The sequence below is a fragment of the Falco punctatus genome (genome assembly GCF_963210335.1).
Source record: "Falco punctatus genome assembly, chromosome: Z".
Classification (NCBI taxonomy): domain Eukaryota; kingdom Metazoa; phylum Chordata; class Aves; order Falconiformes; family Falconidae; genus Falco; species Falco punctatus.
The window spans coordinates 28,657,684-28,670,916 of NC_137586.1; the positions used below are offsets into that span (position 1 = coordinate 28,657,684).

A 13,233-nucleotide genomic window follows, 5' to 3' on the forward strand; every position below is an offset into this window, starting at 1 on the left:
CCCGACCTTTGGGAGGAACTGAACGCCGTAATGTTTACTTGAAGTGTGGTGGTGATGGGTAACTTCATTGTGCATTTTCAGCATCCCCATGCAGAAATTTACCTCAGCGCTGCTTCCTGGTGGCTAAATGCCCGTGTCTCGGAACCGCCGCCCTGTCCTCTGGCACTGGAGCCGCTCGGCACTGACCCGGTGTGAAGAGCTCAGACTGACCTCAGTTGTCTGTGCTATAGAAAATAGTTCTTTAAAGCCTCGTGCTTGCTAGTGGTATCCTTAGCTGTCAACAAGCTTCCAGAAGTTTATCCAAAAAAAACCCCAGCCCAGATCTTTAGGGTGCCTCTTTTGTCGACATAGTGAAAAATAGCTTTGAACAACCAAACAAAAATATCTCTTTTTCTTATTTTCCAACTCTTTGGTGAAGCATTGTATGTATTTTCATATTCTGACTGTGAAATTCTTTTTGACAAATATGTGCAAAGATGTATAGAGCTGGACATGTGTGTCTAATGCCATGTCAGAAGGATGATAAGGAGAAAAACTGTTCCACCCCCATGAAAAACTTTAAGTGGTCGCAGATTTTCAGATAAAGGCTTTAAGGTAGCTGCTAAGAATTCCAAGTAGCATAGTAATGTCTGTTTTTAAAATATTTCATATTTCTTAACATTGATTTCTACAACCTTCTGCATGTATTTCTGTATGCTCTTTCAACAAATTTTATGCAGATGTTCCTCATGCTTCTTCAAGGCTTCATCGTCTGAGAGTGATGCGCAACATGGCCTGTTCTTCCAGCTGAAACATCTTCCATTTTGTTTCAAAAGATAGAACAGTGTCTTGAGCAGAATTCAAAGGTGGTACAAAGAGTATTTAGAAAAAACTTTCAAAAACACTGGAGTGCGGTTCACAGCGTATGCAGAAAAAGGAGATGGTCAAAAATGGGGTATTTCCGGATAAGCATCTACGTTTCATTTCCAGTGAGACGGATCTGTACAGGTGCAAAGAATAACCATACAACAACAACCAAAAAGCCTGTTTGTGTGTATTCATATTTTTTGCTTACGCTTTTATGCCCACATTTACTTAATTGCTAGCATTTATGAAAAACGTCTGTGTGCACAAAGAAGCTCTCCTTTATTGTTTGGGGGTTTTCCTACCTTTACAAATTTATTATTTGCTTAAATACAGTATTCAGGTTTGGGAAGATTTGTTTCATGCTGAAAAAAAACTTAGGGAAAAGATACTCTTTTTTAAAAATGACAAGGTAATGGCTCATCCACATACAAGGAATCTGAACTGTTAAGTAGCTGCTGGTGACAGCTGTGTCATAAAGACAGTGTAATGCATCATTTCAGTAAACATGACAGGAAACGGTGAGATCTAATTAAATGTTAATTTATTTAAAAATACATAGGCAACCTGACTTATGTAGTGATTTCTTTCTGCATTAGGTAGAAGATCTCTTCTTTCTGCAGCCTATGTGGACAGCTCAAAATGGGAAGAGAGACAAAAAGAGGAGCATAGCCTGGGTGAGAAAAGTTCTGGTTTTCTCTGCTTTGACTATTTGCAACCTGAACTCATTTTAGACTAGCTTATCATCTGTAAATACTGCAAAATAAAAAGATACTTGTGGCAATATGCTTCCGAGGTTCTATGTCAAAATCTGCTCAACATGTGAAAAATGTCATATATATTCAAAGCTGTGATGCAGAAAAAAGTTAAATTTGCCAGTTTAATTAATGTTTGGTTTCTACAAGCTGATTTTTTTCTTTCAGAAAATCCAAAACTTTTATGAATGTCATAGTTTTGTGTCTGACAGTTAAGACTCTCCAAGGGTTCTCTTCATTGACATTATTTAAATTGTAATGCAGTGTGAAAGAAGACTTATTCTGTAAGTATTACAGGGCATTCCTGTTTAAAAACATTTTTTAGAAGAACATTTTCCTTAAGAGTTTTGCAAGAGGGGAAGCTGCATTTCTTTTTGAAATTGTAGATATTTTCTTTTGAGGAAAAATTAAACTGAATATTTTATTTCCAAGAAGTTGTACGTTAAACTGTATCTGCATATGGTACTGAGTTCTCTTGTGCAAATTTCATAGTTAAATTCTTCGACTAGAATACATTTGAAATTATATACAACCATCTTTTTGGTGGCTTATGTTAAATGGAAAGCATCAAGCAAAACATTTTTCCGTCCTAAAGGTACATAAGCATTGTTTTATACCACAAGTGTTTTGGAGATGCCTTAATGCATAGTCTTTGTCTTACATTTTGCATTCCTGGGCCCCTGAACTGTGCTTGTTAATTGTAACACGGATTATCAGGCTGAAAGAATTGTGTGAAATTCAAGGGCTTTTGTCAGGCAGGAAGAGAGACCAAATGATCACATAAGTGATGGGTTTTTTTATGCACTAATTTGTTTCTGTTGCTTGTGTCTACACAGCTAAGTTTGTCAATGTGTTTTACTGCAGATGGGCCAGAAGCAGCCAGTGGGTGCTCATTACTATAGCTTGAGTCCTGCAAAGACTGTTAATACCTTGTAACCCTTTACTACCAATAGGACTCCTCATACAGTGCAGTGGTTTTTTGGGCTGGAGCCATAGGCTAGTGCCCTAGGATGCATTTGAACCAGTCATCTCCAGATGAAAAAAGGTTCTTACTTTAACAAACATAGACAGCAGAAATTCACCATAGAAGAAAACATTTTTGTACAAGTGCTGGTACAGTCCATGTTTGGTTTTCCCCAGCCTGTCAAGACCTGTTGTGATGGTTTGGCAGGCACAGTTCTTGCTGCTGCTCTGGTGATGATCTTGATCCAAAGCAGATGTCTGTTCTATGCTTTTCAAAGAACTGCTTTGCATGTTCATTTTGTGTTCACAGAAAAAAAAAGAGTTAACATGGTGTCAGCTGTATTAGCATTTTCAAAGAGACAGCCCTGCAGACTTCCTCCCTGTATGTCAGTTATATGGTTGCACATATTATCTTGTGCGTAGTAACTGGTGGTTGTAGCTAGAGTGAATTCCTTGTGTTGAGGAGATGCTTTTTTATTTATTTCAAACACTGTTTCAGAACTGTTACTCTGCAAAACTACGTTGTGAGAATGCATTTAAAGGGAAAAGAAGTATTTTTTATTTAAAGTCAGTTCTATTTCTGTGCTGCAGTGATGTGGTGCCATTCCAGACTCAAACTCATTTACTGTGTCTGTATAAGATAGGCTTTATTCTCCTCTCTGTAGTCTCACTTTAGCATTCCAACTGTGAATGAGTTTAGCAAAATTCAGTACTGAAAAAAGTGTGGGAAAGAATGAAACTGTATTTAGCATACAGAAGCACATTTTTTCAAATAGGTAGGAATTGAAAATGTGTTAATTTGGAATTTACAAACCGCTTGCTGGTAGGAAGATACCTGAGTAGCAGTAATTTGTACTCCACTTACTGAAGAAATGGAAGGCATGCCTGGATTTAGATTCTCCAGTGTTTCAGTTGGCTCATTCAATAGCAAGGGTAAAACTAAGTGACAGTAAGCATCTTGATGGAAGAACAGCAATTGCCAGAATCCCAGGAATGACAGAATCCAAGTGAGATAGGGAGTATCTTTTTGTTAGAAAAACTCACGGTACCCAAAATGGCTCATCCACAACACCAGGTGGCAGTGCTGCCCTTGCGGACGGGAATAATTTCCATTCAAATCCTTCTTGGGTATATATAGCTGTGGTTCTTCCCAGAAGCTGCTTGGGATGTGGAAATACTGAGAAATGTGAAACATAAAAAGAAAAGAAGTACTTTCCTCAGCTTTCCTTTATAATTTAATTGAGCCTTTAAAATAAATTAAGGCTTTCTTTATATGGAAAGTGGAATGTTGGCCTGTAAGTTAAGGCATTAGTGCTGCTTTCCAGGACAGGTAAGCTTCGCGTCACAGTTGTATCCACTTTCCTGTTGCTGCCTGGATTTCAACCCTGTCCTGGATGGACCACTTCTAAGAATAAGAGGGTAGTGACCTTACATGGTTACCACATGTGCCACTTGATGTGGCTGCTCGCTGTGGATAGATACACTGTGAATCAAATTGAAACTGTGTGGATTTCTTAGGCCACCAAACTGCTATTATATGTCATAACCACTGACTTAGCAGGTCAATATTTTACCAGTCATTGTCCTGAATCACCCTGCTGCGGGCAGCAAGACATTGAGTTTCTATGAACAAATGACAATAAAAGTGAATGTGAAATCTTAGATACCAGTATTGTAGAGACAACTTTGAAGTGCTGTCTAGAAGTTAAATGACCTCAGCTCAGACTTACGGTTTGTTTTGTTAATTTGTTATAATCCATGAGATTCTGCAATATGCAGAAATATATTTTTAGATAAATGGAAGTTTTGTAAAAGTTCATCTTGTAGAAATATGTATGAGAGATTACACCCACTAGTGTCATCTTTGGTAATGACTATTAGATGAAAGCACTAATAACATGTGTCTGTTAGAATGTACATCTAATTTTGCTTTGGCCATTAAAACACTTGGTTTATAAACCAGTGTTAGTGCTCAGATTTTACTATCAACAGTGCTAGGAGACTTGGGCATTCATGTTCCTGCATTCTAGTACTTCTATCAGGATGTTTTTAACTAAGAAGAAGCTTTAGTCTTGATTATTGAATAGCAACTTACAGAGCGAAAATTTGGTTTACAAAAGGTAGCTGAATTATTTTAAATCATAAACATGAGAAATATAGTCTGGTTTTAGGTGCTCTTCAGAGAAAAAAAAATAGGGAGGAATTACTGCAAATGATTCCTATCTAGAAACAGCAACAGACATGGCAATTTGTCTGGAAACAAAGCTAGATTTCCTATTAATTTGATTTGTCTTCTATTCTTTAAGGTTTGATCAGCCTTCATTTTGTTGTGACTCCTGAACTGGAGCTGATGGCTAAGTGCTTCATGTTGCTTTCCATGCTGAAGTTCTGATGGAAAGTTCCAGCTTTGTAGACAGCATAAAATGTCAGTCATTAAAATTGTATGTGTGAACTCTCCCAAAGGAGGCTTGTGTGTAAATGTGTAAATAGCTACGAGTCTTGGGATCTTCCACTCATAGTGTTGTATTCATTTGATTTATATTCTACTTAAAGTACTCAGTGTTTCCTGAAATGGATGTTTCATTTTCATGAGCACCTAAAGTGCCAAGCACAGGCATTGAGTACAGCCCAAAATGGTATCACCTTAGTTTTCAGAGGATAATGCATAACAAACCCAGTTCTGGAATAGATAGAAAAGTGAATTCCCAGCCCATGCAGTCAGTTGTCTGTTTCAGGTCGATGTTACTATGTCCTCAAACATAGCAGATGTCATAATGAATACTTTTTTCCAGCTGTCTCAAAATGCAGATGGAGAATGTCAGATGACAGTTAGCCTAGTATGTTTAGGCAAGGATCTAGCCAGTTGTTGATTCCTGACAAGTGGACTTTGCCAAAGCATCCATTCTGTCTAACTTCTAGTGCTACTGGGAGTACCCCAAAGTCTTTACCTACATGCTCCATCATGACCTCTGTGAGTGCTGGAGAGACAGGGAATATACATTCAAATACATACACTTGTAAGGATATTCCTGCAGAGATTTCTTTACCATTAAAAAAAGGTTATTTGCTGTTTTAGTGGTTATCTGGTATAGCACAGCCTTGGTGGCCTGCATCAGCTCAGCATTCTGGAGCTGGTCATAGGAGCTGGTAATTGCCTCAGTAACTTCATCCCAGATTTCCCTTTGCTTTCATGGTGATGAAACGCTTGCCTTCCCTCAGCCAGAGATAAATGCTCTTTTTGTGTTTTGAAGAACACCTTGAAGTGCCTGAAGAAGGAAGATATTACGTAAACATGAAATGCTGCTGTGTGGCTGACAGCAGCATTGTACAGACTAAGAGTCAACCATTTTATTCCAAATCAAGACTCTGTCATTTTACTGTAAAGATCTTTGCATATGTGTTGAAATTCGACAGTATTAAGATCAGAGTAGCTCTGAATGCCATTCATACTGTTAGAAATGTATACTACCTGTAGACTTCCACTGGCTATGCAGATGTGCTTTTAAAATGAAGAATAGTGATGTCATGTGTTTTGCGGACAGACCATACATGAACTGCATCCCTCAGAGATGCAGCATGTTGCTAGTGCTGCATCTTGCCCCTGACAGCTTGGCAGGAGTAGAAGTTTAGTCAATTCTGATGTGCTGCTGCAAGCTGTACACACCTCACATCTCATTGACAGGTATGGAGGCCAGGTGACCTTTTTGGAAAATGAGTTGGAGAGGCCAGTTGACTTGTAGTCTTGGGGTGCAAAGGATGAAGTAAGGTGTTAATGATGCAGAGAGAATATTTTGAAGCCCTGGTCCTGCAAGGTGCAGGAGAATAGAAAAAGAAAATGCTTGAAGTCTGAATTTTATAGATTGAATATCATCAGTTCATGTCTCAGCTAAGAATCAAACAGCTGACAGTAAGCATACAATAAACAGCTTACTTTTCCTGAGTCATCATTATTTTCCAGGAAAAGTACAAAACTAAAATTCAAAACTAAATTAATTTAACTTCCAATTAAATTCATTAAATGCAGTGGTTGGCTACCTGTTCAACAGTCAGAAGCTTAAAGTTCCTGTATGGTCAAATTTACATTGTTACACGGCTGCTGGAGCAGGATGCTATAAAATTAGGTACTGGCACAGTGTCCAGTCTGAGTAACAGGATTTCTTTGGACTGCTGTTTGTGAATGTGTCTTGCTTCTGTGTCTCATTGTTTTACCATAAAATAAAGGACAAACCCATGCCAAAAGAACAGTCCAGCATGTGCTAAGATTGAAAGCAAGTGTGAATTTTAAAGACATCTGCTCAGTCTTTTTTGGATGAGTTATATTTGTTACACTAATTTCATCCAACGCATTATAGGGTAGTTTGCTTTTCCTCCCATTCTTTCTAATAAGTTAAAATCATTGTGTTAAGAACCTTTCCATGTTAAAGTATTTTAACAATAATTGGAAGTACTGTTTTCATACACCTTCAAAATAAGATGTTAATAAGGAGCCAGTATTTTATTTCATGGGCAGAGGTTCTATTCTAGGTTATACGATAGCTCTGCAGATTTTCATGTAATGCCAGTTGATTAAACACACTCTTTTTTCTTTTTTCTCCAGCTGACTTAGCCCACTTAATGGACAGAACCTATGAAAGAAAGCTGCCTGTCAGCTCTTTGACAGTAGCCCGGGTAAGGAAATAAATCCCAATCATGAAGTAATGGAAATGACAGTGAAATGTTTATGAAATCAAGTGAGTTAAGAGAGGATGAATGGTATCACCTCTGCTGGGAGCTCTGGGATCATGTATGTCTTGTTATGCTGTTAAATTGCTGTGTAAAGCTGTTTTATTGTTACTTTGTACTCATTAGTTAGTACCTGGACTGTGGGGTCTTCAAAACAGAATTTATTTATTTTTCTCTCAGTAAAATCAGGCCTCTCTGTTACTGAGCAATGTATTTCCCTAATATATGTTCCCTGCCTTCGTGTGGTTTCTGTCTTGGTGAGAGCTTAATGCCTCCTCAGGCATTTCATAAGAACCCAGGCTGCTAAGGGAACACAGTGAGTTATTACACTGCCCGTCTGTGTGCATCTTCCTCCACTTCCAGGCTCCTTCCAGAGTGAGGCAGAGGTGGATAGGGATACATTTTGCCTTTACAGTGGTTTTTTTCCTTGGCTTAGCAGACCAAGGCAGGACAAATGCTGGCCATGGGATAAGCAAACCCATTATTTTTACTGGATTTAGTGACCGGTTCTGTCCTCTGGATGTGTTAATGTAGGGAATGGGAATGAAGGCAGGGATGTGAGATGTGGTTTGAAGTTCCCTGTGTGTTTGTACTGAAGAAAGAGAATAAATGTCACTTGTTTTTTTTAAAACAAACCCACAAGTTAATTTCAATCTCCAAGATTATCCAAAAAAGTTAAGTCACCACCCTGATTCCTCAGTAACACCACTAATCAGGATCATTGATACCGTTAACTGGGGAGTCACAGAAATTTTGGACAGTTACAAGATAAAGCATTTATACAGATCAGGGATTCTTGATCATTGCTTCTGAGACAGTGTCTGTGGGGGAAATGGGTTCCTCTGCCTTTTATTGCTTAACCAGCTTTATTCCCTTTGTTCATGTTCCTGCTTTGGGCTGACCTTTTCCCTGGAGAAGTGGCATTTCTAGACTGTCAAAAAGTCCCACTTTCAGATACCTGGAGGGCACATCAGAGTCTTGTTTTCTAAAACGTAAATTAAGTGCACAGGCATGCTAATGCCACACTCAGATGATGAGACCTACATGTATACAGTGTGCAAGGAGAATTAAGAAACTGGAGAGCAAGTACTAGTCAGCTGAAACTTATTTTTAGCTTATGCTTAGGATAAAGATAAAGAAGTACTGACCTTGAGAACACGTTTATGTATTCTGAGCTAAAGGTGTTATGTTAGGAAGACTTGAGTGTTCCAGCATCTTTATGTTAATAAAACCTACAGGAAAACAGGATTTAGTATTACCATAAGACGAAGTCTGATTGAAAACTTGGCCTTTATTTAAGTAATTGATAGCACTGTGAATTTGGAAGATTGCCTGGAGTAGACAAGGTTTTAAATGAGAGCTTTTTAAACTTTACAGCATGGGACGTGATTTTATTTTCTTACCGTTAGTTGTATGTGTGGTGAAATAAAAAATGCTGTTGCCCCTGTCCTCGAGAATTTTTAGTATGAATAGGCATAACAGGCAAACTTTAGGGAAAAGAATACTTTTTAGAAAAAGAAGTTAAGGCATGTCTAAAGTCATTCAGAATTGGGGGGAAAAAGTAAGGAACTGAATGTATTCTCAAAGGTTGTGATTAAAGAGCAAAAGAATTCAGAGAGCAGTAGCAAAAATATGGGGTACTGAGCTATATGGATATAATTATATTATAGTCTCCATGTTTTCAAGGTTTGTAACATTTCTTAGAGGTGAGGAGTGGAGTTGTCTCAGTTTAAAAATATTGGACTTGTAGAAGTCTAGACCAAACCTGAGTAGGAGCAAGCAAAGACTTGAAGACTTCCAGTACTGTCAGGCACCTAAATATGCCAAACAAATGTATTTTGTTTACTGAGGTGGCATTTTCTTATAATATATTTTGCAAATGCTCCCTTTGAAGCTTTTATTTCTTATTTTTTAAACAGTTTGTTGACAACATTTCTTCACGAGAAGAAGTGGATCAAGCCGAATACTACCTTTACAAGTAAGCATCTTTTCCCCACAACAGGAACTTGGGAGACATACAAGTAAATACCACAAAGTATTGCCCTTCTAAGACTGATGCTTTCAAGCTTACTGCCTTTGATTTCTCTTTTGCAAAATATGTTCAGCTGTTTGTGTTATTACTTGCAGCTAAGGGCCTTCTTGTTAACTTCTCCTTTGTTATGGCTACCTTCCTGGATGTTTGGCATTGGACTCCTGTCCAGAATGTTAGTCTGAGCCACTGAGTGGCTAATAAAATCTCCAGCTATGATTTACATTAGAGATGCTGAAATTATATGGAATTATGTTTGTTTACAGTTTTTTCCCTTCTGATACTTTGTTGTTCTCTTAAGTCATAATTTAACTAAGTTGGCTGTATGCATATTTGCATGTGTAAGTGTAGGACTCAGGGAAGCTTGTTCCCTTAGAAAGAACAGAAATGAGAACAGGCATGCTGTGGTAATGATGAAGTCAGCAAGGCTAAACAGAATCATAGAATTGTTTAGGTTGGAAAAAGTCTTTAAGATCATCGAGTGCCTTTAAGATCATCAAGTACTGCCATTAACCAAGCACTGCCAAGTGCACAACTAAACCATGCCCTGAAATGCTACATCTACAAGTCTTTAGATACCTGCAGGGATGATGGCTCAACCACTTCTCTGCACAGCCAGTTACAGTGAAGAAACTTTGTGTAGTTTTGGGTTTTATCGCCTTAATACTTTATATTCCCAGGTAAGCTATGTAGTTCACTTTATGCATGGGTTGTTAGGGTTTGCTGCAACTCTTTTTATGTTAGTGTATTGGGAACCTTTTCTGCTAGTGTCAGGGTGAGTGTTTGCTTGCTTCAAGTCAATACATCTCAATATTGACTTTAAGAGGGCAGTAATTCTTGCTGATCACTAAAATAAATTAGTTCTTTTACAGATGGTTGCACACACATTTTGAGACCCAGGTTTTGTGGTGGAGAAGGTAACAGCCTGTCAAAAGTGCATGAGAGAGCACCTTTAAAAATAATGTCAGGTTGTTTTTTGTAAATAATAATGGTTGTTATTGTAATGAAGATGTTTACTGCATAGCTTTTTTAAGTATATGCATAGTTGTAAGTGCATGACTGCATTAGGCTTCAGATCTCTGTGATTGTCTGGTACTGCTGGGACAGTATCTGAACCTCAGAGCTTCAAGATGGAAATACGAGAAAAACAATTTGCTAATACTAGCAATATGCTGCAATGAAAAAAATAAAAGGAGGAAGAAGAATCTCTTACACAGAGGAGATTAGTGGAGCTTTCATTCCTCTGATCAAGATTTCATTAGTCCGGTAAGAATCTGGGGTCAGAAATCAGTCTTGCAACATGTGAGATGAAAACAAGAGAAAGTAAAGGCAGTTTAAGGCAAGCCTTTTTTTTTTTTTTTCTTTTTTTCAGATGTGCTATTAGTACATTTTGCTATTAATTGTGAAGATTGTAATGTACATTGTGCCACACAGACTTTAAGTTCTCTTTGACAGAGTTGGGCCCTGTACAGTAAGGGATGTGACAAGACCTTTGAATGCCCTGACACCAAGAGGAAAGTTTGGTAGTTTAATTGCAGAGTCTCAAAATGGTACAGAAAAAAACCGAGATAGTCAGATTGAGGTGTTCATGTGTACTGTGTCTTACAGGTTGGTTCTTCTTGAAAAAAGAGGTTCAGAGAGAATGACAAAAAATTAGAGGCATAAAGTATGTTCTGTAGTAAGAGTGAGAGAATAGAATAGGAATCTCTAACACGTAAATATCCTCCCTACTCTTCATTTGTGCCTGAATGGTACATCAGTTTAAAATACAGGGGGTTATCCTTAAAAACACATTCTAAAGGAGAAATTTGCAGTTCAAGAGTAATTACAGTCATTTGCTTGTTTCTCTAAGAAATAATTCTCCTGCAGCTGGTGAGAGTATAGTTATGTGCACATCAAGTATGACCATTTGTAAGTGATACAGATTTTAGTAGTCTGTGGAGAGAATAGGGAGGTACTGATGGGTTGCATGGCTTGTCAGACATGCTTTGATAGGAATTTTTTTGTGTGTGTCCCTGTAATTCTGCTTTGTTTTGGTGCTGCAAAATGCGTAGTCTTTTAGTGATGTTAGCATCAGTTTTCCAGAAGACTGCATTTCAGTGTGACCCATGAAACTGTTTTCAAAATGCATTTATATGCAGGTAGTGAAACAGTATACAAAGGTCTGTAATTCATGTGAAAATGAAAAAATCCCAATTATAACATCGGTTTCCCTTTTCAAATGAAAATAAGTGTGCTGGCTTCCGGAAATAGGAGATGTGGTTGGTACCAGCGAGGCCCCTTTTATTGTTCTTTACATTTTGTACTTAGGCTGGAATTCAAATGGAGGACATGCTTATAAAAATACCTCTTTGCAGCTAGGAGGATGTTTAACACAGAGAAAGTCCTACAAAAGTGGCCACACCATGAGACATAAAGGAGGTGTAGAGAGGGAGAATTAAAAAAGAGAAACTTTGACAAGAAATATCTTTTTCTGGCTTAATGAAAAACAATGTAAAGCACAATTTGTATACTTATTTAAGGTGAGTAAGCTTTGGAAAAAAGAGAAACTATCAGCAAAAAGCTTTTTTATATCTTCCAGGGTATCCATTGCATGTACATGGCCTGGTAAGTTGGCTGTATGTGGATTTGTCGGAACGTAAATAAGCAGAATGCTCCCAGAGTCCAGTGTTTTTCCCCTTAACTGCTTGTAGAGTATAGGGGGGAGATTTTGATGTCTCTCCCCACTGGTGGGTGCCTCTGGCAATCTGAGGTGAAGGGTGGTCAGTTCCAAGGCCGCTTACAAGGTTGGAAGGTGTTCCTGGTACAAAAGGGTAAACTGTGCCTGTGGGAAGAATCGGGGGAAGTAAATGGCCTGTCCATGCTTGCTGTGTGGGGTTTTCTTGAAAATGAGAGTGTAATGTAGGCTTTGTAGACTGGAGACTTTCTTTATGTGTCAGGTAGAACATAGTGTCAAAAAGTAGTATCCTGGAGCATTCCCATAATGCACTTAGGGTCCTTAAATGCAAAATGCAAAACTTAGACCTGTTTCAACTTTTCATCCTTTTAAAGCAGTGGATCTCCAGCCATATGGTCTCCACAGAGGATCTTGAGCTCTCAAGAATAGCTGTGTGGAAACTTCTGTGCTACATTGTGGAACATGTCAGTAAGATGGTAAAGGCCGTTTTGAGGCATGACATCATCTGCTTTCAGTGCTCCTCTTTTTGTTCTCTTCTGAATACCTCCCCCCCTCCATTAACTGTCATACTTTAAAAAATCCTTTCATCTCCTAGGATCCCAGCAGAAATGCTAATCAGAATGCAGAGCACTTTCAGCCAGATCAAAGACCTGCAGTTCTCCTTACTTTGTCCTGTCTCACCGAGATGTCACTATTTCTCAAGTCAGGGTGGTTTTTGTATCATAGAAAAGTTAGCATAATGGAGAGAGGTTTTGTGGTGAGGTAACTACTGTTTCTGTATGTAGGTTTTATGTTAACAAAGATCTTCAATGTGTTTGAAAGTAATTGGGGAAGTTTATGTTGAGATTCCTCAGGAGGATTTTTAATTGCATTAAACTCATGACCCCCTATGTAGAAAAAAGTATACATACTGTCTGTAAAATGTTAATGTTTGTGCATGCATGTGCTCTGCAAATTTCTTGCACAATCTACCTAGATTTTTTCATTGCCTTTCCTTGATTGATAATTGCTTTTTTGGAAATGGAGGTTTTTTTCCAGATTTCAGGATTTGTTACCTGGGCTCAGTACTTTATTATAACCGCAAAATGGGGTAATAGCAGACTTTTAGAAGTTACTCTTGGATATGCTGTTATATCTTTCATGGTAGCAAGTTACAGTTGTTAGGCCAAATTTCATCCATTGAATCATTTTGGGACTGTAGTGTTCTCCATATATATCTGAAATTGTGCTTATTCCTTATCATG

The 13,233-nt window shown here is 38.2% G+C and overlaps 1 protein-coding gene across 1 annotated transcript in view; it reads left to right on the plus strand.

Annotated features, from left to right (window-relative positions):
* MRPS27 (mitochondrial ribosomal protein S27) overlaps positions 1 to 13,233 on the plus strand; it is a 46,547-nt gene that overhangs the window by 567 nt on the left and 32,747 nt on the right. The window contains exons 2-4 of the mRNA XM_080372243.1: positions 1,443 to 1,520; positions 7,159 to 7,229; positions 9,203 to 9,261. Of these exons, the coding sequence (XP_080228369.1) occupies positions 1,443 to 1,520; positions 7,159 to 7,229; positions 9,203 to 9,261 (208 nt within the window). The remainder of the gene's footprint in view (positions 1 to 1,442; positions 1,521 to 7,158; positions 7,230 to 9,202; positions 9,262 to 13,233) is intronic.